General features: G+C 47.4%; 1 protein-coding gene across 7 annotated transcripts in view; it reads left to right on the top strand.

The window, feature by feature from the left end:
- Positions 1–25,473, top strand: part of Rps6ka2 (ribosomal protein S6 kinase A2) — a 281,111-nt gene that overhangs the window by 207,260 nt on the left and 48,378 nt on the right. For all 7 annotated transcript variants that reach the window (XM_076926602.1, XM_076926604.1, XM_076926605.1 and 4 more), the window contains 6 exons: positions 1,059–1,140; positions 11,639–11,719; positions 14,038–14,117; positions 16,296–16,402; positions 19,209–19,246; positions 20,531–20,673. In XM_076926602.1, coding sequence (XP_076782717.1) covers positions 1,059–1,140; positions 11,639–11,719; positions 14,038–14,117; positions 16,296–16,402; positions 19,209–19,246; positions 20,531–20,673 — 531 coding nt within the window. The remainder of the gene's footprint in view (positions 1–1,058; positions 1,141–11,638; positions 11,720–14,037; positions 14,118–16,295; positions 16,403–19,208; positions 19,247–20,530; positions 20,674–25,473) is intronic.

Raw genomic sequence — 25,473 nt, 5'->3', positions numbered from 1 at the left:
GTGTGCTTAAGGGCCAGCAAAAAAACTGAGAGCTTCTGCTGCCCACAGCTAGACTCGTGTCCTGGCTAGTCTCATGTCAACTTGACACAAAGCTAGAATTACCTGAGAGGAGGGAGCCTCAATTGAGAAAACGCCTCCATAAGATCAGGCTGTGTGCAAACCTGTAGGACATTTTCTTAGTGAGTGATGGGGGAGAGCCCTGTCTATTGCTGGTGGCTCTGTCCCTTGGCTGGTGGTCCTGGGTTCTATAAGAAAGCAGACTGAACAGGTCATGGGTAGCAAGCCTCTGTATCAACTCCTGCCTCCACTTTTCTGCCTTGTTTGAGTTCCTGTCTTGACTTTCTTTGATGATGGACTGTGATGCAGAAGTGTAAGCCAAATAAACCCTTTCTTCCCTGACTTGCTTTGGCCATGGTGTTTCATTATGGAAACTTTTAAGACCAGTCTGGGTACAGAGAGTTCAGATAGGAGTAGCCAGCGCAGTCTGGTGCAGTCTGATCTGCTTGGGTCTCCCTTCTGGTATCCAAACCAGGTGCAGGATGATGCTCAGATGAAGCATGTGTTGGAAGCCTCCGTGCTGGAGATAGCCTGTATTTCCTATGTGAACCCACAGTCGGAGCATCCTTCATACTCCCTTGTCAAATCCCTTAAAATAGTGCCCTGTTTCATCTCTGCAACCGAGAAAGTTGCATCTTAGAGGAGAAAGGGATTCCAAAGTTCTCATGGTTTCAAAGCCCAGTCCTGCAGGGCAGTCACAGCAGCAGGAGATTGAGACAGGCGGTCCCGTCATATCCAGTCAAGAGCACAGAGGAACGGACTCAGGGATGCTCACTTGTTAGCCTGCTAGCTTATACTCAGCTCAGCTTCTCCACTTCCACAACAGTTCAGCATCTTCTGTCTTTGACTATGCCACCCATCATGGGCTCGTTCTTCCCATATCAGTTAGACACTCTTACAGGTAAACCCAGTGTAGTCCCAGGGTGCCCAACCTCTAGACTGTATCCAGGTGACAGTTAAAGCTAACAGCACAGACAGTCACTGTGTCTCCTGTTCCTCAGGTGTTCTTGGTACGGAAGGTCACAGGATCGGACGCTGGTCAGCTCTACGCCATGAAGGTCCTGAAGAAAGCCACCTTGAAAGGTAAGGGTCCTGGGAGAGGCCAATTGCTTCTGAGCTACATCACTGCAGTCTTCTTGGGAGTTTGAGGAAATACTGTCCCTGCTTGGTGTTCGTGGTTTCAGGAACTGCTCCCAGAGGAGGGCACTAGGCACTTGATCTCTGGTTGATAATAAGCTGTGGCCATTTCCCGGGTGCTCTAACTATCCCTGCAAGTTTCTCCAAGTTCTCAGAGAAGTTGTTGCATAAGGAGCGTTCTGCATATGTTCTGCTGCAGGGACCATGTGGGAAACGAGCAGTGAGAAGTAAGCCATTTGTTCCACTGTGGCTCCACAGTAGGACGAGCACCACCCGGCACACTGGGTTGCTCAGTTTCACAAATGGCCGACTTGCAAATGTGCTAGGCTCCCTTGTTGCCCAGTGACTGGGGGTTAGACGTGCAGCGAACCGCTAGCTTCCAGCCTCTGGTGTGCCATCCTCCCAGTGGGGTGTAAGCAATCAACACAAGGGCCTGCCCCAAGCCAAGATTCAGATCACTCAAACCTGCTCTGTTCTAATCATCCTCTTCATCTGTCACTGAGGGGGGATCCAACCCACCCCCCCAGCACAAGGTTCACACCAGCATGGACATGATGTGACAGCGGCTCGTTAGTGACAGGTTCACACCAGCATGGACATGATGTGACAGCGGCTCGTTAGTGACAGGTTCACAAGGTTCACACCAGCGTGGACATGATGTGACAGCGGCTTGTTAGTGACAGGTTCACAAGGTTCACACCAGCGTGGACATGATGTGACAGTGGCTTGTTAGTGACAGGTTCACAAGGTTCACACCAGCGTGGACATGATGTGACATTGGCTCATTGGTGATGTGTACTGCCCTGTACAGGTGGAGCCTTGGCTAGCGGCTGATCTGGCAGGAGCATGGGAGCTCATGCTTAGACCCTTGGGCGCTGTGAGATACAAAAGATGTCATGGGGCAGTTGAATTTTTTAGGTCCTGTCATGTACTGACCTTGGCAGTAGAGGATCCAAAGAGTGTGTTATTCTGTGCCTTCAACTCAGTTGATCTCTAGCTGGGGAAATAAAGTGTATGTTTTCAATCAGCATATAACCAGTAAGCTAGGGTAGTAGATGTATGGACCACGTCTCCGTAGACTGTAAACATCTTAGTATTCAGGCCAGAAAAATTCTTCCAAGGGAGATGGCTTTGGGGTTCAACAGATACTTGAGATCCAAGGCCTCACTTTAGAATTGGCAATTATTTTCCATAAAAAAGATAAACTGGGTTGGCCAGTGGTTAGAAAATGCAAATACTGACTACTTCTGCCTGCCTGGGCAGAGATCTGTCCTCTGAGTGTTTCTAGGGAAGGCCACTGTAAGCACTGACAAGTGGCTTGCAATCACGTAGGAGCAGAGCCTGTGGGTTTTTCACAGATCATTCAGATCCATAACTGAAGGCTTCTTTCTTAGAGCTGACAGTGTAATGTTGGTACAGCTAGTTGTTAACTGAATACGATGAGCCAGTCCAAAATTCTTCACAAAAAAAATGTTAAGGAATTGTTCTTTATGGCTCAGAAATGTATAACAAACATTTCTCCACCCAACATTTAGTAAAGGATTGTCTCAGAGAAACAGATGTTAAAACCCTGCTAGTTCAGGATCATTTGAAAGTCCTCAAAATGGACCACTTCTGCAGTTCTTCAGAGGCAGCAAAACCCTGCCCTACGACCCAGCTGCCCCACAGAGACCCAGCTCCTCCATCAGCAGCACAGCCTTGAGTGCAAAACCCACTGTGCACTGTGGTGTCTGTCGTTATCGCTGTCACCTGAAAATGCACACCTCAGTGTGTCTCTAAAGATGTTTCCAGAGAGGTCCAACTGAGGAGAGAAGGGCCACTGTGTAGGTGGGTGACAGCAACCCATGGACGAATCTGTCAGCTGTCTGCATCCTAGCTGTGAGTGCAACACAAGCAGCTGCCTCCTGGTCCTACCATGGTGGACTGTACCTCAAATTGTGAGCCCTTCCCTCCTGGGGATGCTTTTCTTAGGTCCTTTGTTATCTTGTCCCATAGTGGGATGTGGTCTGTCCACACAGTGTGTGTTTCGTGGCAGTGAGAATAAATGCACTACTGATGCACGCCACGGCGTGGATGAACACGAGGACAGGACTCTGAGAAGGAGAAGGCAGACCCAAGGTTCATGTGTAATGATTCTAGTTTCTTGACGCTAAGAGGACTGACTGAGCTGGCTTTGTGGACTCGGGGGAAGCTAGAGTTGTGTGAGGAGGGAGCCTCAACTGAGAAAACGCGTCCCCCCTCCCCCGTGAGATTAGCCTGTAGGCAAGTGTGTGGGGGCATGCTCTTGATAATCATTGCTGTAGGAGGGCCAGCCCATTGGGGTTGGCGCCACCCCTGGGTAAGTGATCCCGGTGGCCTAAGAAAGCAGGTTGAGCAAGTCCATGGTCTCTGTATCAGCTTCTGCATCCAGGCTCCTACCTTGACTTCCTGTCCTGGCTTTTTGCAGTGATGGACTGGATGTGTAGGCCATATAAGCCTTTCCCTCCCTAGTTCCTTTAGGTCTTAGAACAGCAAGAGAAACCAAGGACGTTGACTCCAGTGGCTGTGTACCTGTGGCTCTCGAAGAGACATTGGAAACATAAGCTTGAATTCTTCATGGGCCTGGACTTCTTAGGGGTAGAGAAAAATGTTTTAAAATGGAAAGTGTCAAGGGTGAATTTCTCTCAGATAGATCCAGATCAGGTGCCCTCTTGTAGTTGAAAACAAAGGAAGCTAGGCGACAGCAGCTGCTGACGTCATAGGTGCTTAGCCCGAGGGGCATATCGTTCTTGATAGTAATACACCTGTCGCACTTTCTGCTTGGCTCCACGTTAGTCTTCCTGGTCTTAAAGTGAGGCCTAACGGTGCCTTCTCTGAGCTTCGTATCCCTTACATCAGCTCCTTCTGCAGTCACATGATGAAAGCCTGGCAGAAAGAAGGAAGGGAGGAGCATGTTGGGCTCACGCTTTCAGAGGATTCAGTCTCAGGCTGTGTGTCTCTGTGTGGTTGGGTAGAGCGTAGCAGTAACAGGACTGTGCTGAGGGGCCTCTTCATTTCTTGGACAATAGGAGGCAGAAAAAAGGGCAAGTGCCAGAAGTAGCCAGGGCATAAACATGCCCCAAGTACCTACATTCTCCAGTTAGGCCACACCTCCTACGATGCACATTCCAGTGATGCCATCATTGTCTGGTTGTGTCTGGAAATGCCCTTGCAGATACACCTGGGTTGAGCTACAGTAACCACTTAGTCTTTTTTTTTTTTTTTTTGGTTTTTCGAGACAGGGTTTCTTTGTGTAGCCCAGGCTGGCCTTGAACTCAGAAACCCGCCTGCCTCTGCCTCTGAAGTGCTGGGATTAAAGGAATGTACCACTACTGCCCGGCCACTTAGTCATTTCTTAATCCATGAGGTTGATAATCAAGAGAAGCACTGCCCAAGCTCCCTCATCCTCCTCCCCAGCTCTGGGATGGAGGGGAAGCAGAGTGAAGGGGGAGCCACTAAGGAGGGTCCCGGGTGCTCAGCCTGTGCTGCAGCATGCACAGGCATGAAGGACCAGGAGGCCGTGCTCTCTGTGCGCCTTCACTAGCCCTTGTTCCATCAGAGATAAGCAGAATGTCCAGCCTATAACTTTTATAACCATTATAGAACCTGTAACAATTTCCCTTGTATGATGGGCCTTTGAAATGGTTTATAGTCTAAGCTGAACTGCTCTTAAGAAAAGCCTCCTGACCCAGTTTTAAGTAGTATGTGAGACTGCGTCTCCTGGATTGTCCTAATGAGAGCCCCCAGCCTGTGTTAAATGTACACACACACACACACACACACACACACACATCTATGTCTTCATCAGCAGAATAATATGGGCATGTAAGCAAAAACTCTGTCTAGTTACCAAATTACAGATAACTTATTTTTTCTCCATGAATTGTATTTCAAAATTTCAATAACAAAACCACTCGAACCTGGTGTCTTACAGTTTTTTAAAAAGCAAATACTGTAGAACAGTATGTTTGACTATGTGCAGTCTCTTCCATATCATGAAAATGAGCCATATGGGGAAAAGGAATAGGAAAAAAATTCATCTCCTGTGTTCCTCCCAAAGTCATCTAAAATAAAACATTATTTTATATTCCACACCATTTCAGGTCTCCGTAATGGATCATCACTAAGGAATAGATTTCCCCCAGAAATTCAACTGGGTTTCTTTCTTAAGAGAAAATGGAGGAGCCTCACAGAGCAGTGTGTGTGTGTGTGTGTGTGTGTGTGTGTGTGTGTGTGTGTGTTGGATACTATAATCCCTGGTGGCTGTTGAGTGGACTCCTGGCCCCCTTGTGCTTCCAATTTCTCTGTATCCACTCAGACACTCAGTTCCTTCCCATCTCCATCCAACCCCCAGCTTGACTGTAAGACATGCAGCAGAGAGAGGTGTGTTTGTAACACCCACGGTGTGTCCTCCCCCTGCCAATCACGAACTCTAAGAGTACAGTCACCAGAGGGAACTGGAATTCAGTTGAATAGCAAAGTCATTTTGAAAAAGAAGAAATGAAAGGGGGGTTGGGGCTTGTGGAAACCTTTTTTTTTTTTTTTTGAGACTTTAGATTCTTTCTCTGAAGTGCAGTGACGACCAGGTGTGAAGGAGGGGGACTGTTGTCAGTGGGAGTCCTCGGGACCTGACAAGGAGGATAATAGTTCAGCTCTATTTTACCTTCCAGTCTGGAGTGCTAGGCACAGCCCCTTCTTTTATCACAAAAGTAACAGGCAGTTTCTACAGGGATGCCAAGTGCGCCATAGCAGGAAGAGAAAGAAGCCCACAGGTGCATGCTCTTGCTTGCCCACCCAGCTAAGGTCTACCCTCTTCCCGGTCCCACTCCCACTTCGTGACAGGCTGGTCCTCCTTAAGGAGCTTTATAGGTTTTTGTGTTTTTGAATTTGGCAAAGTTTCGTGACAGTGTAAAGTAACTGTGGGAAATGGTTTCCTATTATGTGCTTTAAATATAGGGAACCCTGGAGTTTGACATCTCACTCAATGATGGAAGAGTTGACTGAGGGAATGTTCTCCCCAGAAACACGTTCCCAAGCATGAGCCCCGATGTTAAATGGACCTGATCTCTTCTGTGCAGTTCATGACCTGGTAAATGGGCACTGTTACCAGCCATAAGAGATGTTTTGTATTGAGTGTGGCATTGGCTTTCTGGTAGATTCCCAGCTGCAGCTGGGGCTTCATGGAAGGTCTGAGCCTGAGAATCTTAAACTTCCCTCCTGTTTCTGTTCATTGCTAACGTGGAGATTGCTTAGCACGTGGTTCAGAGTAGGAAACTGGGCGTGGAGCCGCAGCCAATTCTGACTCCATTGGCCATGTCACCTGGGAAGCCCCACACCCTCTCAGTGGGTCACAGTTAATAGGTGCCTTCCTTCCGCACATTTGTGTGAAAGTCAGACCTTTGGTGGTTTGGAGCATCGCTGGCACACAAACCTTCAGGAAGCTTCTCTGCTCTTTCTCTCCATGGGAATCAACTGCTCTGGAGATGGGCCAGGAGGGCAAAATGCACAGCATGCCCCAGGCTCACCTCAGTCTGCTGTGCAGAATTGGGGTTGCCGTCTGCTTAGGGAGAATGCTGTGCTTCCTCCATGAATAGTCTGAAGTGGTCAATGGGTGTAATGATGGCTCGTGGTTACCAGTACCATACGCAGTGCAGAATTCTTGTTCCTGCAGCCATCTCTCAAGCGTGGAAGAAATTGTTGGCTTGTGGTATTTCTTTCAGGATTAATTTGACATGGTTTTCCACCTGTGATTTAGACCTAACTTAGAGTCCTGGAAATTGCTGTTCTCAGCCTGCAGCTAGCATGCATTTTCTTCTCAGAAGGAAATTGTTCTGTTGATTGAGAAGGAAAACTGTACCCTCCAGCCAGCTCTTAAAGAGAGTAACTCAGCCCATGCACCGACAGTCACCACGATGCCAGTTGTGACTCTTGGTGGCTGAGGGGTGGCTCGTTGGGAGGCATGGACATGAGTCAGAAGAGGGAAGGGGCCTAAGCAGGATATTGTCGATAGAACCTGCTTCTTGCGATGTTCTTGCTATAGGAGAGGAGCACTGATACACAGCTCCACAGACATACATGCCTATAGGACTCTGGTGACCAGTACAGCTGAGTATTGATAACACTTGTGCTGACTGCAATGTCTTGAAACAGTTCCTGGCTGGAGTTACCCCCAACACTCGCTCCAGCCCCCAGACTGGTATTGTCACCACTTCTGTGTTTGTTTTTGTCTTAGCTGAGGGGCTTCGTTAAAACATTGACTCATTCAGAAACTCGGCTTCAGTGGCTGCCCGCATCTGAACAGATTGTATTTCAAAGCTAACTCATTGATGCTGTTTGATTCCCATTTGGATGATTTCCGATTGCTGGGAGGCAGGGGGCCATGCAAGGCATGCTCCAATCACAAGTTCTGGGTGCCTTTTCAGCGTGAGTATGTGTAATCCCTCTCTACAAACGAGGGGACTAAGAGCAGAGCTGCTAAGCTCCCCCAAACCATGTTATGCAGAGGAGATAGAGGCAAAGACATGCTGGTGCCCTCCCTCCTCAGCATTCCAGCCTCCTTCCCATTTCCTCCTTAGGAAGCCACCCGCTGACTTCTCTCTGGGCAGCAAGTAATTATCTGCAAAACGTCTTGACTCCCAAATGTCTGGGCACTCCTCTGCTCACAGACCATTTTCTGTCAAAAATTAAATCTTCAAAAACTGGAGACTATGTCCTTCATCTGGGAGATGGGGGCTGGACAGTGTCCTTCATTCAAACTAAGTGAGCTTAAGGACACTGACTGGCTTTAGAGGGGTTTCAGGTGATGGAGACTAGGTCCCAGGCCTCGGTGAGATGGTGGGGCAGCAGGCCTCTTTCTCTGCTGCCCTTTTCACCAGGCCAGGTTTCCTGGGTCGTGGGGATGGGGCCAGGCAGTTGATGTGGAAACTCTCTCATAGCAAAAAGGCATGAGGGAATGACAGTAAGTGTGTGTTCTACTGAGACAAAAAGTGTGGGTGTAACAGCGCTGGCCAGGTGTTGCTGAGGCCAACAGAAAAATCAGCTGCGGTCCAGCATAGAAAGAAAGAGCCCCTTGGTCTACAGCAACTGCCCTTGAGCTGGGGCAGGAATGAGAGATTTTCCGTTTTGATGGTAATGCGATTTGGGTTGCTGAGACTCAGAGCCTGGGTTCATGAAAGTGTCTCCTCTCCTCTTTTATTTTGAGTACATACCCCACTTCCCTCGGTCTTTATTAACTATCAAGCTGTGCTCTCACTGAATAAACAGGTTTCAGTTTGGTTTTTACCAACTACCTGGAAAGCTTCCACATTCCTGCCTTGATAGTCTGAATCTCTGTCTTGGGGCTGAGGAGGCAGGGAAGCTCTGTCCCTCCCTTCTTATTCATCTCCCATGGTTGATTTTCTCCTGGGAGGCATGGTCAGTGGAGAGACCCGCTCTGGAGTCTCCAGGGCGCTATCAGGGAAGTCAGTGGGTTAAAGGTGCCCTCAACCTGGCATAAGCAAGAACCCGTGTTTTTATCTGTATCCAGATAGGGTATTTCTCCTAGAGTGGGTGGGTGAAAGTTTTTAATTGAAAAAAATAGGCTTTGAACGCTTGAAGGAAGGAAATCAGATCAAGTCCACCCTGGGCTGTATAGTAAGAAAATAAAGGTGCAGCAAACCACGTAAAAGTCATTCCAGAGGCGTGGCAGAGGCGTGGACTTCTCTGGTTTTACTTGTCCAGTCCCATTGCAGACCCCAGGAAGAGTGAGGTTTCAAAGGTTCTAATGATCCTTCACTGCCCTCATGTCTGCCCTCATGTCTGCCCTCATGTCTGCCCTCATGTCTGCCCTCATGTCTGCCCTCATGCTGGTGGATGGTCTGGACTGTCCAGGGTGGGGCAGCGAGCTTCTCTCATGCTTCTGGATTGTTCTCCACCTTCTGTCATCTTTCATGTTGCTCTTCATGTAGGAGGAGCTAAGGTGGGAGGAGTAAGGAGAGGAAGAGGAAAAGGAAGAGGAGGATCGAGGCGAGGGAGAGGGAGAGGGAGAGGGAGAGGGAGAGGGAGAGGGAGAGGGAGAGGGAGAGGGAGAGGGAGAGGGAGAGGGAGAGGGAGAGGGAAAGATGTATGGTAGCACCATAGATGACCACGCATGTACCGAGAGCAGTCCTGGGTAACAACTTATCTAGGTTAGTTAATTGGGAAACTTCTGTAATTATGTGGGCATCTTGTTATTGAGTATTACCAAACATATAAAGCCTTTGATTAATATTTAAGCTTTAGAGTCTCCTTTCCTACCGGGCCCACGTGGATGATGGGATGGTCTGGGCGCAGCCCAGCTTTGTGGAGACAGCATGGAAGATTGGTAGAGCCATCTCCCACACTGGCATCTTGTGGGTGGCAGGGCCAGTGTCTCTGGTCGCCTAAGCGGACAGAATAAACTGAGCAGCGATATGCCGCCGCTGCTCCTGGCCGCAGGCCTAGGCTAGTTGGAAACATGGCAGCTGATTAAGAAAAGCCAGGTTGAATGCCGCCAGTTTCTATATCTTTTGCAACATCTTCACAATGGGATGTGTCCTCTCTAAATCCTAGCATAAGACAGCCATACTCCTCACCTGAGGTCTCCATCAAGGGCCTGTATCATTCTGTACATCCCAGGTTGACCCCTGTGTGGGACAAGGACTTTACACTTGCATTGTTAGCAGAGCTGTAGCCCAGTCTCCTGCTAGCCTCAGGAGAGGCTAGAGGTTTCACTGGGTGAAATGCTGCAGGTGGCCTCCTCCTGACAACCCTATGACTTCCCTTCAAGGTAATTTCTCAACATCCAGGCTAACAGGCCAGCTTCCATAAGCACACACTTATCATAGAACATTCCTGGTCTCAGTTCTCTGGTCTGCCTTCTCATGTTAGCTCAGTGTCTTCAGGACTATGCACTTAGCCTCCCACAATTCCCACCTGCTGTCACATTCCCCACAGGCATTTCAATCAGGTCCAGCCATGACTCTGTGCCATGTGTATGTCCTTCCTCCTGCAGCCTCTCTGTGCTACACTCAGGTTGCTCAGCACCTGTACAGTCCTTGTCTGCCGCCTCCTGACATGCCGTTCTTGTAAGGTTCTTCTCCCTCCTTCCACTCCCCTCAGCACTTACAGGCTTCCCACTGACAGCCCCCCACTGCTGCCCTCTTCTGTGTATCTTTCTACCAGCCTCTTCTAGAAGGCTAAATGCTAGTGCAGACTGCACAAAGAAATGGTGATGGAACAGAAGTGGAAGGGAGGAAGTGGGAGGGAGAAAAATTCATGACCCTGGTCCTATAGGCATGTACGTCTGTGGAGCTGTGTATCAGTGCTCCTCTCCTACAGCAAGAACATCGCAAGAAGCAGGTTCTATCGACAATATCCTGCTTAGGTCCCTTCCGTCTTCTGACTCATGTCCATGCCTCCCAACGAGCTACCCCTCAGCCACCAAGAGTCACAACTGGCATTGTGGTGACTGTCGGTGCATGGGCCGAGTTACACTCTTTGAGAGCTGGCCGGAGGGTACAGTTTTCCTTCTCAATCAACAGAACATAATTTCCTTCTGAGAAGAAAATGCATGCTAGCTGCAGGGTGAGAACACTGATTTCCAGGACGCTAAGTTAGGTCTAAAACACAGGTTAAAAAAAAACAAACATGTCATTTCCCACTTTAGTATCATTATAGCAACATTGGGGAAGGATTTATTTAATAACACTTTAAGTGTGTATATGGCTATTCTAAATAGTGACGAACAATGTAATATGACACACTTGTCATTGTGGGCATTCTGTATATTCAGCCATTCCTCAGAGAGGTCACTTGAGGTCCCTTGGGTGCACCTCCTGGATATACCAGTTAGCCGGTGGGGTCTTAGCATTGTTCTTACTCTCAAGTGGTTGTCAGTCTCTTTTTTTGTTCATTTATTTTGCCTCAAAACTAATGATGTCTGTATTTCATGGCCGAACGTGAGACAGAGTGCTCACTGAAAAGAATGTCATAATACACCACACACACACACACACACACACACACACACACACACACACACACACACACACAGTTGAAACACCCAAGGCTGAGGAATGGTGATAAGCATGGAATGGAGTCCAGAGACACGACAGGATGATAGGACAGTAAAGTCAGTGAGAAAGGATCCTTATTCTTAAGGCACATGAGTAGATTCTCCTATGAGGAAAGTGTCGTGGCGTCTACAGTGCATTTCCATGTTTCTGGTAAAGCAGAAAAAGAACTGGAAACAAGGGAGCAAATGTGTCTAAATGTGATCCTTAGAGCCAGTGAAGGAGGAGAGAGGCCACTATACTGCTGCAGACTTTCCCTGTGTATGAGACAGTCAGCTAGCTTGTCCATTGCTGTGTATCTAAGCCTTGAGAGATCTCTGCTCACATCCTGAGACCCTTTTGTTTTTGTTGTACAGTGCGAGACCGGGTCAGGTCTAAGATGGAGAGAGACATCTTGGCAGAGGTGAACCACCCTTTCATCGTCAAGCTGCACTACGGTAAGTGCAGCAAGTGTGACATGATTTGAGGACTTACGGTGATGTCTTCCATCAGAGGAAACAGAAATAATAATGCATCCAAAAGGAGATCCCCTCTATGTCAGAATCCTGTCTTGTGTGGAGATAAAGTTCTCTTAAATCCCCAATCTTCAATCTCTTTACTATTTGATCTTCCAAAAAGAGCAAGACATGCTCTCTTCATCCCAGAGACTTTGTGCGAGGTGGGGCTGCCCATCATTGAGACATTACCATGGTAACCTGGCACTGGGTCTCCTGACCTTGGGGTGAGACATGATGACACACTCAGTGGTGTTGGGCAGAAAGCCTGTTGGTCTCTAACCTCTATCTTCAAAGTGAATGAAGAAAGGCAGGGTGGAGTGCCATGAACCCCAGACTGCCCTCGAAGGCTATTGTTTCTGTCTGGTGAGGCTCAGAGGAAGTACTTTCTCAGAGGCCACAAGCCTGCCTTTCTGTTCCCTGCCTTTGCACCTCACGTGAGAGGGAGGAGCCAGAATACGCACCTCACTGCACACTTTTCTTGTTAAGGCATCCCTATGAATAGAGGATGCAGAGAAACCACAACAAAACTAGAGATTCCTATAAATGGAACAAAAGCATGAATGCACCTGAGATGGAATTGGGAGACTTCCAAAATCCAAGAGTTTAGGCCTGCTGTGAGTTGTGTGGTGTACCCTTCTGAAAGAACAGAAGCTGGCTCCTCTGTTGGCCAAAGGGCCGTTGGAACCCTCATCCTTTCAGGCATGGCAGCTCTGCTTGCTTAGAGGCTCTCGCTCAGCGGCAGCACTAAGGTTGCCTGGCTCTCTCTCTCTCTCCTGTCCTGTCGAAGCTGCTCCTGGGCTGTGGTCAGAGCAAAGCCTGGAGTCACTGTTGGAAGTGTTTCATTTTTTAAAGGTGACTAAGTCCTTTTATTTAAAAAAGAAAAAGAAAGCCGGGCAGTCGTGGCACATGCCTTTAATCCCAGCACTTGGGAGGCAGAGGCAGGTGGATTTCTGAGTTCAAGGCCAGCCTGGTCTACAGAGTGAGTTCCAGGACAGCCAGGGCTACACAGAGAAACCCTGTCTCGAAAAACAACAACAACAACAAACAAACAAAAAACAAACAAACAACAGAAAAAAAGAAAGAAAAAGAAAACAAAACATCAGGGCACTTCTCAAATTTGTGTGTCATATCTATGCAGGGGCTATGCTGATGATCTCAGGATCATCTATCTATTCCAGGGTGTGTGCTACCAAGGCAGGCACTGGGGCTGCTGTTTTTATGAGGAAGTTAAGAAGTGGGTGTCTTACACAGACTTTCAAACAGATATTCTGCAATACACATAGCCCCATCTGAAGGTCTTCTAGTTAGAGGCTGTGTTTCAGAATGCCAGCATTTATAATAAATGGTCTTGGACCTTTTAGAAAATGGAAACTTTTTCAATACACAGAAATAGCAGGACCCTCTGGCCTGGTACCTTGTGTATTAAAGCTGGTGACCAATGAAGGATGCTTCCTGATGTTGGCCTGACCATTGCGGTTGCTGACCCTCTCTGACACTGACCTAGTTACCAATGCTATCAGACCCATTGGGCTAACTATCACATCAATAATAGTGTGACTCTTTTCTCCATGTCTTTATGTGCTCATGGGTCCCTCAGTCTGCAGTGTGCCCTTGTTAAGCCCTGGGTCTGAGATTCGTAGACTGTGTCCTGAGTCACTACCAGTACATGCACATGGAGAATGAGTTCCCTCCTAACACGTACACGAAGTAGTAAGAACACTGCTGGAGTGGAGGAAGTCCGTAGTGGTCCTCTTGTGCCCTGAGTATAGGATGCACTTCCACAGGAGGAAAGAAATGTACTTCCAGAACCATCTTCCATCAACAAATGTTACAGCAGGTTGTCTGCCTGTGAGACCTGCTGTGACAAATGCCTAATTGATAATGCCAATGATGAACATGAGTTTGTTCCAGACTTTCCTCTCTCTGAGTCTTTCAGTCACTTTGTGATCAGAAGAGGTATAAGGATGGAGAAGAAGGAATGGGAAAAAGAAAGTTCCAAGACTCCAATAAAATGGCCGCTGACTTCTTTTGAGTCATGTGGCATACATACCCTTGAGGGTCATGAGCAGCCTTCTCCTCCTTTTGGGCTCCGTCCCTGGCCAGCTGACCTCCAGCTGGTCAGCTATGCCTGTCTGAGTGAGTGGCAGCTCTACAGATTAACAGCCTTGTCTGAACAGAACAGAAACTGGGCCTTGGGAAGAACAGAGAATCAACGGTCAGAGGGAGTAGTGTTTGCTCACCCCTATCTCCTCCCACAGCCTTTCAGACTGAAGGCAAGCTCTACCTGATCCTGGACTTCCTGCGGGGAGGTGACCTCTTCACCAGGCTTTCCAAAGAGGTGGGTGCACTCCCTGCCCACCCCCCTAGATGACTTTCTGGGTAGGAAGACAGGCAGGAAGGGCATTAGGGGAGCTGAGCATGTGAGGGTATTAAGTGTATGATTATGTGACAGTGTGGTGATGTGTGATGTGAGGTACGTGTCATGTTGGTATGAGTGATGAGAAGTGTGTGGTATATGGTGTATTATGAAGGTGTGGTAAATGCGAGTTTTTAAAAGCTTGCACAGAACCAGCCATGGCCACACACACACACACACACACACACACACACACACCCGTAACCCAGGAAACTGAGGCAGGGTTTTGAGTTCAGCGAACAGTCCATGCTTAGGTCTTGCAAACAGACTCCTCCCAAGCTTCCTATGAATGATGCTCAAAGCAATGTCCCCTGTCCATGCCCACTGCCCCAGACAGAACAGTAAAACTCATGGTAGCACTTGGGAGTGACTGTATTTGATGGCATCTCACTTCCCATCCTTGGAAGGCACATGCGGTCATCTCTTCTGGACAGTGGTCCCTATGTGCATGTGCTTACATCGAGGAACATCTTGTGAGGTCTCATCTCACGGACGGAGCTTTGTTGGCTTCTAGCTGCAGAGTTAACTTTAAGTACCAGCACGTAAGTAAGAACTCTCCAAAGTAGCACTAGGAAGGCTCTGTGTCGCTCGTGACTTGAAGAGTGTTGAGCTAGCATTGTGGGATGAGGAAATTCAGAATTCTGTCTGTGGCAACAACATTCTTGACCTCTTATTTGAATGATTCTATGAGGCTCCAGACAGAGGTATGTCAGTGTGCTGATGGAAGGCTCCTCACCTCTTTCCAACAGAGTACTTTTTATTTGCATGTGACAGTGGTTTCCAAATTGTCCCTTCCTTTCCTATATCCTTCATAAAACTCCTGACAAATAGCAGATCAAGGTAGAGAATGTGACAAGGAAGGAGGACAGACACTTGGGAAATAGAATGGGGTTAGAAGGCTGCTGGGAGGTAGAGGGGGTCCACAGTCCAGGGCTAACTCCAAGGGGTACCAGCTGACACTTTGCAGGACCTTAGGGGAGGTGTCTTTACTGGGAGCTGAGAGCCCCGTCTGCTTGGCTGGTGACAGTCACCACACAGTCCCATAAATCACTCATTTTAGCTCTGATCTCAAGCCACATTCAGTTCGCATGTAGGGATTTTGTGTGTCTACTTTTAAATTCAGTGGTCATGTGGACTACAGTCTCTTCAACCTGAATGTCTCATAGTAAATGTGAAAGTGGTTTGTGAGGGCCCTGAGGAGATGGCCCTACGAATGAAGTTATTTCCTGTGCAAGCATAAGGACCAGAGTTAGGCTCTCTATCACCTGTCTAAAGAGTCAGGCAGTCCACTCCTGCAAGCTCAGCACTGGGAGGGTTTGAGATCAGATCCAGACTACGGAATCATGACATCAGAGGGCCAGCCAGCTTAGCCAAATTGGTGATTTCTGGGCTTGGTGAGACTCCCTGTCTCAAAAAATGAGGCAGAGAGTGGCTAAGGAAGCCACCCGAGGTGAACCTCTGACCTCCATGTGCATATATGCAGACGCATCCATGTGCATGCACATGCCTATATTCAAGGTCGTGTAAGGATTTGCCTTTTTGTTGATATGACTACAGAAGCGTGGCCAGACAGGACAGAGCATTGTGCACCAGTGTTTTCAAGGCCCCTCTCCAGCCAGCACATTGTACTTGGCAGAATGCATGCTTCTGGGCATAGAACTGATTAAGGTGACGGCTTGCACATCAGCCCAGGGGAACAGAAGAGGGAAAGGAGAAGAGTGAAATAGAATTCTTATTTCTTGTAGTCCTTCAGCCTTCAGAGTGGTTATTTGAATTGCAGTACCTATCATGACTTCACACCAGACCATTCCTACTAAGTCCGATGCCTTGGGTTGTGCTGCCTGAGCAGTTTGTGGGGTAAGAGCAGGTTGGTGGTGGGCTGAGGTTCCACTCACAAGGCTGAGAAAATCAGCTCCACAACGACGTGACCTGCAACTGTGAAAAGAACTCCCCTTGCTCAGGAGTGGCAGGAAGGTGTCATGGGAGAGCCAGGATCTCCACACACACATATTCTGGGACAGTCTTGGTTTCCTTGAGGAGAGCTTTGCAGCAAGCAGACATGGGACAAGCCTGAGCCACGGTCCTTTCCCACCCTTCTAGGTAATGTTCACAGAGGAGGATGTCAAGTTCTATCTGGCTGAGCTGGCCTTGGCTCTGGACCACCTCCATGGCCTGGGGATCATCTACAGGGATCTGAAGCCAGAGAAGTGAGTATGAAGGAAGGCGTTTCACAGCCTCCTCAGACATCTGCTGCCAGCCCACGGCAGTGCCTGTTACCTAGGCTTCACTTCCCAAGTACACTCTCAACAGTGGGCTGGGCACAGTGTCGTGTGGGTGGGTCCTGTGCTGAGCAGATGCCACCTTCTTACCCTGCACTGGTGCCTACTGGATGTGGGGTCTTCATTGGCTATGGTCGAAGTGCCCACTAGACTGTACTCAATATACAAAGATGGCCAGGTAGGTGGGGCCTGAGACTAACTGCACACACCCCTCCCTTCTCAGTCCAGCACTTTCCGCCACCAGGAACCCTGCTACTCAGGACAGTTGTCCTGCTTGCTCGCCTCTCCCTAGGCACCAGGGACATGGTCACTTAGCCTCCTCTGAGATGGCTAACTAGGAGATGGGTTAGATTAGATCTCCGAGGGATCCGCTGAGGGACAGTGAGGGACATGACCGTGGGGTCCCCAGGTCACTGTGTATCTGGGGCTGAGAATCTATAATGTATTTGTTTCTAGAGTTGTCTGTTCATCTAGTCTAAATGAAAACAGGAACTTCCCTGTAAAGTCATGGGATCCGTGGTCCTGATTTTCTTTGTGCAAGGTCTGTGAGTGTCAGAACTGACCGAGGAGCTAGCACTAAGGCATGCAGACAAGAAAGGACCTAGTGGGTGGTGCTTTAGGTTCCTCTGACCAACCATGCAGTATCCCTGGCTGAATCATCCTACCCTCTGAGGCCTCAGCCACAGTCTCTCTAAAGGAGACATCCCAGCAGGATAGCCCTAGGCTATACTGTAGTCCAAGGGGTCACAGGTCAGGATGGATATCCCCCTGTTCCTCCTTTGTCTCCCACTTGCAAATTCTGAGATGAGGACAGCTGCTTCCCTGAAGACATGGCTGCCATCTGGGTTTGGTGGGGCAAAGCAACTGTTTGTGTGTGCAGCATGTGGCTCTGATCAGCTCCCAGTCAACAGGGTATCACTGCTTGATCCTATGACTCTATGGTCACTTGATCCTGAAGGCCCTGTCTTCAGGAGCCCACAGGGAGTGGGAACTTGTGACCTATATCTGACTCTTCTATGGGCAAGAACAGATATCAGAATGACACCTCAGAACAGGTTGGATATCATGTCTCTCAGTGCCTATAGCATCCCTTCATCCATCCCTGATCAGGAGGTGGGAGCTGAGCCTGGCTTGTTCCCAGGGCTCATGCAAAGCTTATTGTAAGTTGACCTCACGTTAATTAACATGGAGTTCATCTACCTTATACAAATCAGTGTCCATAGCCGTGACCCCTGTGGAAGGCTTCTGTGTGCTTGGAGCCAGTCTTTCTCGGCATCAGGGCCCTGACTCCCATTCATTTATGAAAGCTGAGATGGTTCTTGAAGCTGCAGAGTCACATTTACCTTGCAGGATAAAGACAAAGGCTTTGTGGTCCAATTAGAATTATTTGGGAATGAGTCTTGAAAGTTGTTTAATTTGGGTAAAGATTCAGAATGACTGAAAAGCAGCAAGGAAAACATTTACCTCTTTCATTATAACCTGTCATCTTAATTAATAGCAGCTTTCTAGGAAACACTGGCTATTCTTTAACCCTGTGGCAGATACACAGAGAATAACCTTTACTTTTTATATGTGGCTGAGGGCACAGATTGGTGACCCATAGAAAGTGTTATGTACCCTCACCACTACCCATCACCAGAGCGCCTTTCAGCCTGCAGCGCTGTAACAGTCCCTGCTACCTCTGCCCAGCCTACTTCTCTTTTGCCCAATCCTGGGAAGCCCATTCTTTATGAATATGAAGTTCAGAGTCCATGTGAGTGGAAACCTAGGCCAGTGGAGAGCTTTCCCAGCCTTAAGGGTGCTGTTTCCTCCCTCTGTAGCCACGTCCCCATTTCTTTGAAGCAGATGGTATCTCCCGGGATCTCATGGAACCGAATTCAATGACAGCATTAAAAACAGGTAGAAATGTTGGAGCCCTGCATCTTAGGGTCTCACGGACACCCAGCCTAGCGTGCAAGGGAAAGCAGCTGATGACAGTCCATTCCCCCTTTTCTCATAAGATAGGGCAGACTCTACAACTGTGGGGTAGCTAGGAAGAGCAAATCCCAAGGTCAGTTCATGATGTGAAGACTCACTAGAAAACTGGCCAGGAATCCAGTGGCTATGGGTCCTATAAGACTGGCCCTGGTTCTATCACAGGACAAAGCCTTGGGCAGCTCACGAGTCCCTTTGCTGAACTTCAGCTTTACATGGCCCAGACCAGAGGCCACGACTGATCCCAAGTGCAAGGACCAGGCCTACGAGAGTCTGAGATTCCTAGAAGAGGGTCTCTGGGCATCCAGGGTCTCCCAGAGTCAGGAAAGTTACTCCTCAGGTATCTTTGAAAATCCAAGAACCCATACTTTTATTTTTGGAAGGGGCCCACAGATTCCAATTTGATGACTCAGAACACCTATTTCTGCATCCCCACAGGCTCAAGATGCACCCACTTGGCTTTTCTCCTCCAGGTTCATGACCAGGTCCTTAGTGCCCTTCCCCAGGGTTCATGACTGGAGTTCCTTGGTTCTCCTCTCTCAGGCTCATGACGTTTGGCTCCCTTCCTGAGCTGGTCCAGGCTATGGGACACAGATTGCCATAGTAGAACCTATCAAGGATGTAGCCATGCCAGAAGTCCAGGCCATGGGCAAGGGCATCTCAGCTCCATGGGGGGTTTCCCTGAAGTCTACATGCCTGGAGACCGTGAACTCTACCATTTTTCCCTCTCTAAATTCTGTTTTCTTCCCCTTTTTTTCAGTATCCTCCTGGATGAAGAGGGACATATTAAGATCACAGGTTGGTAATAAACAAACAATAACAAACTGATGGCCTGATCCCTTTATCACTTGTCAGCCCTGGCAAACTTGTGGACCACCTCTTAACAGCCCCCTGTCTCATCTTTGACTTGGCTGGATTTTTTTTTTTTTTTTCGGTACCCAAGTGCTGTCCTTCTGAATGTGAGCACTCAGACTTCAGAGCAAGGGGACAGTCAGACTTCTAGATTGCTTTCTCTGTTCACCTGTGACGTCTCCTGCCAGGCCTTGCTCAGCATCATTGGGTGTTTGACTGGAAGCCCTGAGCTCATGGCTTATTCGGTGGTTGTACCCTTGTCTCCTTAGGCAGTAATGGCTCAGCCGCTCTTCTTATTTATACCCAAACCTCATAGCACTAATATAATGAACCCAACGGTGAACATTCCATTTTATCCTGATGCCTGTGCGTACACAACCTTCCAGTGGCTTCCTCCATAAACAAACAATTGAACTCTACTGTTGCGGAACTGTTAAGTCTCAAGGCTAAACTCAAGATGTCCCTTTGAACCCCTAGTTTTTCAGCTCCCAATAGAGGCCCTTCTTCTTTCTCAGGATCAGCAAGTCAGCATCCTGCAGTCTAGTCAGGCTTTCCTCTACATAGAGATCTGTAAAGTCATCCGGGCCATATGGTTAATACCCTACCTAATTCTTGTATATTGTACTGTACTGTACTGTACTGTAATACTGCAAGTCCCCTTCACGCTGTAAGATAATCTGTTCATGGGTTCTGAACTATATTTGGGCACCATTATCCTGCCCATTGGCCACATCCTGGCCTCATCTCCACATGTACTGCAACCCACTGAATCCGCTCACAAGAGACCTGCTTTCCAAGCAGGTGCCAGCCATACTTCCTTTCCCTTTTTCTGCAAAAGCTATGCCCTGTTTCTCTCCATCCGGGCCTCCTAACCTACAATCACATGGGAAACACTCTCTGGAAATTCATGTTCACTACGAAGACGTAAAACATCCTTGCTACTTGACAAGGCACATGGTGATGGTGGTGGTGGTGGTGGTGGTGCTGGTGGTACTGATGGTGCTGGTAGTGCTAGTGGTACTGGTGATATTCAAGGCTCTATCACAAATTGCACTCTCTAGGTCTTAGCCTCAGGAACTCACCAGGCTCTGGAGTCACATTAAGCCTGGATAATGTACATGAGGCCCATAGTCTCTGAGAGAAGTATATGGGAGTCGGAGGGTGTCTGTCTATACACAGGGACTGTGGCTTGGAGACTCAGGCCATACTGTGTTCTGTGCTTATGTTTAGATTTTGGCTTGAGCAAAGAGGCCATCGACCATGACAAGAGAGCCTACTCATTTTGTGGGACTATTGAATACATGGCGCCTGAGGTGGTGAACCGGCGTGGACATACACAGAGTGCTGACTGGTGGTCCTTCGGTGTGCTCATGGTAAGGGTTTGACCCCTGGCTTCCTCTGTAAGGGTGGATGTTACCCCTTTGAATTTCTCATCTTAGCTTGATCCAAGGATGCTGGAAACGAGACAGGAAACAGGGCTTGAACGGCCCGGTCTGGCCCTGTTTCTTACCTGAGCAGGAGGAAGCAGTGAGTTTGAGAGAAATTCCTGCATCTGTCCTGGCTCTTACTTCAGGAAACGGAAGTGGGCTCAAGTAAAAACACAAGTATATTAAAGATTGAGCCTTCTTCACACTTAGCTACACAGATTTAAGAAGAATGTGAGGAGAGGTGGTGGCCTCCGTGTTAAATATATCTCTCTTATTTCAGAAGAAATCCTTTTGCTTAGTTGTAAAATTTGGCATGCATTGAAGTGTTCATGGAGCTAGCCAGTTTGATATTTCCAATCTGGGCATGCTCCTTCCTTTCTCTTCTTTCCACCCCAGCAGAAGCATTCTCACCAACTCCTCACACTTCTACGTGGGCCAGATTCTGTTGCTCTAGTCTGACACCAGTGATAGTCACGGTCAGTATTGCCCAACACCCTTTTAGGTTGATCATTTAAACAGTAGAAGAAGCCAAGACTGTGAGACCCTCAGGTGATTTGATAAGAAACATGGTCCTGTTCATCCAAATATGCTCCTTTCACTGACATAGCCACCTGTGTGTCTCCACCCTGTGGGCCCCACAACCCTGGTTCAAACTTGCCCCTAGTTATGTCTTGAAGGCTTAATGAGCTGCAGCCATCAATACTTGGGTCCTCAGCTAGCTTCAAGGCTGAGAAAGTCTGGCTGTGTTTACACAGCTGCTAACTTCTGGGGTATTTCCAGTCAGCCAGTTTGGGGAGAGGTTTAACTCGAAGTAAGAGATGTTCTACCAGAGAACTCCTACAGCTGATAAATACCTCCAGCAAAGTGGCTGGATATAAAATTACTAAAACAAACAAACAAACAAACAAACAAAACAGTGATAAACAGACAAGTGATAAACAGGCTGAGAAAGAAATTAGAGGAATAACACGCTTCACAATAGCCACAAATTATATAAAATATCTTGGCGTAAGTCTAATCAAGCAAGTTAAAAACCTGTATGACAAGAACTTTAAGTCCATGAAGAAAGAAATTGAAGAATATATCAGAAGATGGAGAGATCTCCCATGGTCATGGATTGGTAGGATTAACACAGTGAAAATGGCCAAAAGCAATCTGCAGATTCAATGCAGTTATCATCAAAATTCCAACACAATTCTTTACAGACCTTGAAAGAGCAATTCTCAACTTTATATGGAAAACCAAAAAACCCAGGATAGCTAAAATAGTCTTGTATAATGAAAGAACTTCTGGAGATACCAAGCTGTGCTACAGAGCAATAGTAATAAAACTTGCATGTTATTGGCGTAAAACAGTTAGGTTGATCAATGGAATCAAATTGAAGACCCAGAAGTAACCCCACACACTACAAAGAAGAATCCAAAATCATACAATGGAAAAAAAGCATTTTCAATAAATGTTGCTGGTCTAAATGGCTATCTGCATATAGGAGGATACAAATAGATTCATATCTACTAACCTGTATAAAACTCAAGACTAAGGGGATCAAAGACCTCAACATAAAACACTGAAGCTAATAGATGAGAAAATGAGAATCTGCCTTGAACACATTGGCACAGGAGACACATTACTGAACAGAACACCAGTGGCTCAAGCGCTAAGATCAACAATTGATAAATGGGACCTCATGAAACTGCAAAGCAAAAGACACCATCAACAGGACAAAATGACAGCCTACAGAATGGGAAAAGATCTTCATCAACTCTACAGCCAACGGAGGACTAATACCATATACACATACTCACACTCACTCAAGAAATTAGCCACCAACAAACCAAATAACCCAATTTAACAAATGAGGTACAGAGCTAAACAGAATTCTCAATAAAGGATTCTCTAATGGCCAAGAAGCACTTAAAGAAGTGTTCGGCGTTCTTAGTTACCAGGGAAAACAACCCTGAGGTTCCGTCTTACACCTGTCAGAATGGTTATGATAAAAACTCAAGGGACAGTTCATGCTGCTGAGGATGTGAAGCAAGGGGACACTCCTCCATTGCTGTTGGGAATGCAAACTTGTGCAACTACTCTGAAAATCAATTTTGTGGTTTCTACCTCAAGACCCAGCTATACCACTCCTGGGCATATTTCACCATACCTCAAGGACACGTGCTCAACAATGTTCATAGTGGTTTTATCCCTAATAGCCAGAAACTGGAAACAACCTAGATGTCCCTCAACTGAAGAATGGATAAAGACAATGTGGTACATCTACACAATGGAATAATACTCAGCTATTAAAAACAAGGACACCATGATACTTGCAGGCAAATGGATGGAACTAGAAAATATCATCCTGAGTGAGGTAACCAAGACCCAGAAAGACATGCATGATATGTACTCACTGATAAGTAGATATTAGCTATAAACCTGTTTTTTTCTTTAAAAGAATGTTGATCCACAAGGTAAATGAGAATGTAGACTCCCATGTGAAGATCCCTCTTCCAGAGTCTTCTCAGGCCACTACCAGAAGGCTTTAGGAGGGGATGCTCACAGCTAATCTCAAGCTGACCCTAGGTTCCTCAGAGCTCCCTTGAGTGGGGCTTCAGCTAAGCTCTGCTGAGAACTGGGGCTGGAAAATTCTTTTGCCAGCATCCTGTGCATATCGAGGTAGCCACCAGCATCCCTGACCTCTCTCAGACTATATGTAGGTAGTATCAATGCCTAAAGCCATGAAAATTAAAACTGCTAACTTTGGAACTACTCTGGGCTCTGAGACTGCTGTTAGAGTCTGGCTTCTCATCCTGGGAGCATCGCAGTTGCTCACACAAAGCTGGTCAGTATCTCAGAGTTGCTTGGAGCGTTGTACAAGTGCCCTGTATTAGTCTCTACTTCATGGAGCCAACCATAAAGAAATGGACCTCACGTAGAGAGGGAAAGGGCAGATACAAGCAGAGAACATGGACTCCGCTTGTCACAGCCCCTGTCAAAAGCCAGAAAGAAACTGCTCAAGAAATGTTGCCACATGTTGTCCTGCTGCACCAATCGGCACCGTGGCACCCGGTCGTGGAGATGGGCTCCATTTCTGCAGGCAGGATTTAATGGCCAGAGGTGGGAAGTATCAATCTCATTCTACACAGTCGCATGCTCTTTCTTGGAAATGGGATTTCACGAGTGCTATGAATAGACTCCAAGCAAGAACCAAGCAGCGAGAGTTCCCCTCCCTGGCAGCCTATTTTGAGATGGTAATGTCTATAATCAGCTTATGAATGCTCATCCTATTTATCAGATGACTTGCTCGTCTTCTAGTCATTTTAATTATGTCTGTCTATTTTTAAACGCTCATCTGGACCGTGTTGCTCTTGGTTTTATTACTTATACATTTGTTTACCACCTGCAGCCTGGCATCGTGTGCACTTGGGTTTAATCGGCACACGAGACGGGCAGCAAGTTCAACCTGACAGGGTGAACAGCAGATATCAGAACTGGCAGGGGCTTGTTTGAAATTAAAAGAAGACAGATAGTATTAGTTAACTACATGCATCTCACCCCCATGCTCCCGTCCGTCTTCCACTGACACCCTCCTTTCTAACAATCTCCTTCCCACTCTCATGACATATTTATGTGGGAGGTGGAATGACTAAAATTCATTATGTAAATGTATGAAGCTGTCAAACAGTAATAAAACAAGATTAAAAACGTGTAACCTCCTCATTTCTCCAAGTTTATAACTTCACTTGGATAGCCCATCAGTGGTGGTTGGTCCTCACTGCCAACTCGACTGGATTTGGAATCACCTAGGAGATGCCTGTCTGTGTGTTTTTGTGAGAGTGTTTGCAGAGAGGCTTGCCTGAGGAGGAGCGGCCCTCCATAAATATGGACACACTGTCCATGGACAGATGGAAAGAGGAAGAATCCAGCTAGGCACCCTCATTTATCTCTTTCTGCTTCCTGACTATGGTTACAATGTGAGCAGCATGCCATGCTCCTGCCTCATACCTTCCCTGCCTGGGAACTCATTTTTCCTTCAGTTGTTTTCCACAGCAGTGAGAGGTTAATGTTTCCTCATTTCTAAAGTTTAGGAAACTTTTAGTTACATTTCAGTCTAATACAGGGGTTCTCAACCTTCCTAATGCTGCGACCCTTTGATACTGTTCCTCATGGTGTGATGAGCCCCACTATAAAATTATCATTGCCACTTTGTAACTAATTTTGCTGCTTTCATGAGTCATAATGGAAGAATCTGACACACAGGCTATCTGATATACAACCCCTTTGAAAGGGTCATTCACCTGCAAAGGGGTCGAGAACCACTGGTTTGAGAATCACTGGTCTAGCAACACTGTTAGTAGGATCCTAACTAGAAACATCTTAAGTGTCCAACTGTCAATACTTTGTTGTATGTTGGCTCATTCACATGTAACGTGACGGGACAGAAGTTTTATAGTAAGCGTGAAAAGTTTCATATTGCAGGAGGTCAGTGTAGTGTGTCTTCGAATGACGGGGTTGAGGTGCTTATTTTGGTTGTTACACTTGTGTTTCCCAGGGTCTCTAACAAAGACACTGGATGATAAATTGTTAAGGGGTAGAGGCAGGCAGGCGCAGTGACAATACCAAGACACACAGGCTTAGTGTGACCAAAGCCCTCCAGCCAGGATGTTGCTTCCTCGTTTAGACTGGCGTGAAAGATGTTCACAGTGGTACTGTATGAAAGGGGCTTGCTGTTGCTGCCTTCCTCTCACAGCAGAA

Source organism: Arvicanthis niloticus, chromosome 28 (genome assembly GCF_011762505.2).
Source record: "Arvicanthis niloticus isolate mArvNil1 chromosome 28, mArvNil1.pat.X, whole genome shotgun sequence".
NCBI lineage: Eukaryota > Metazoa > Chordata > Mammalia > Rodentia > Muridae > Arvicanthis > Arvicanthis niloticus.
Note: the sequence above shows the minus strand (reverse complement) of the source record. Positions and strands in the feature narration are given on the sequence as shown.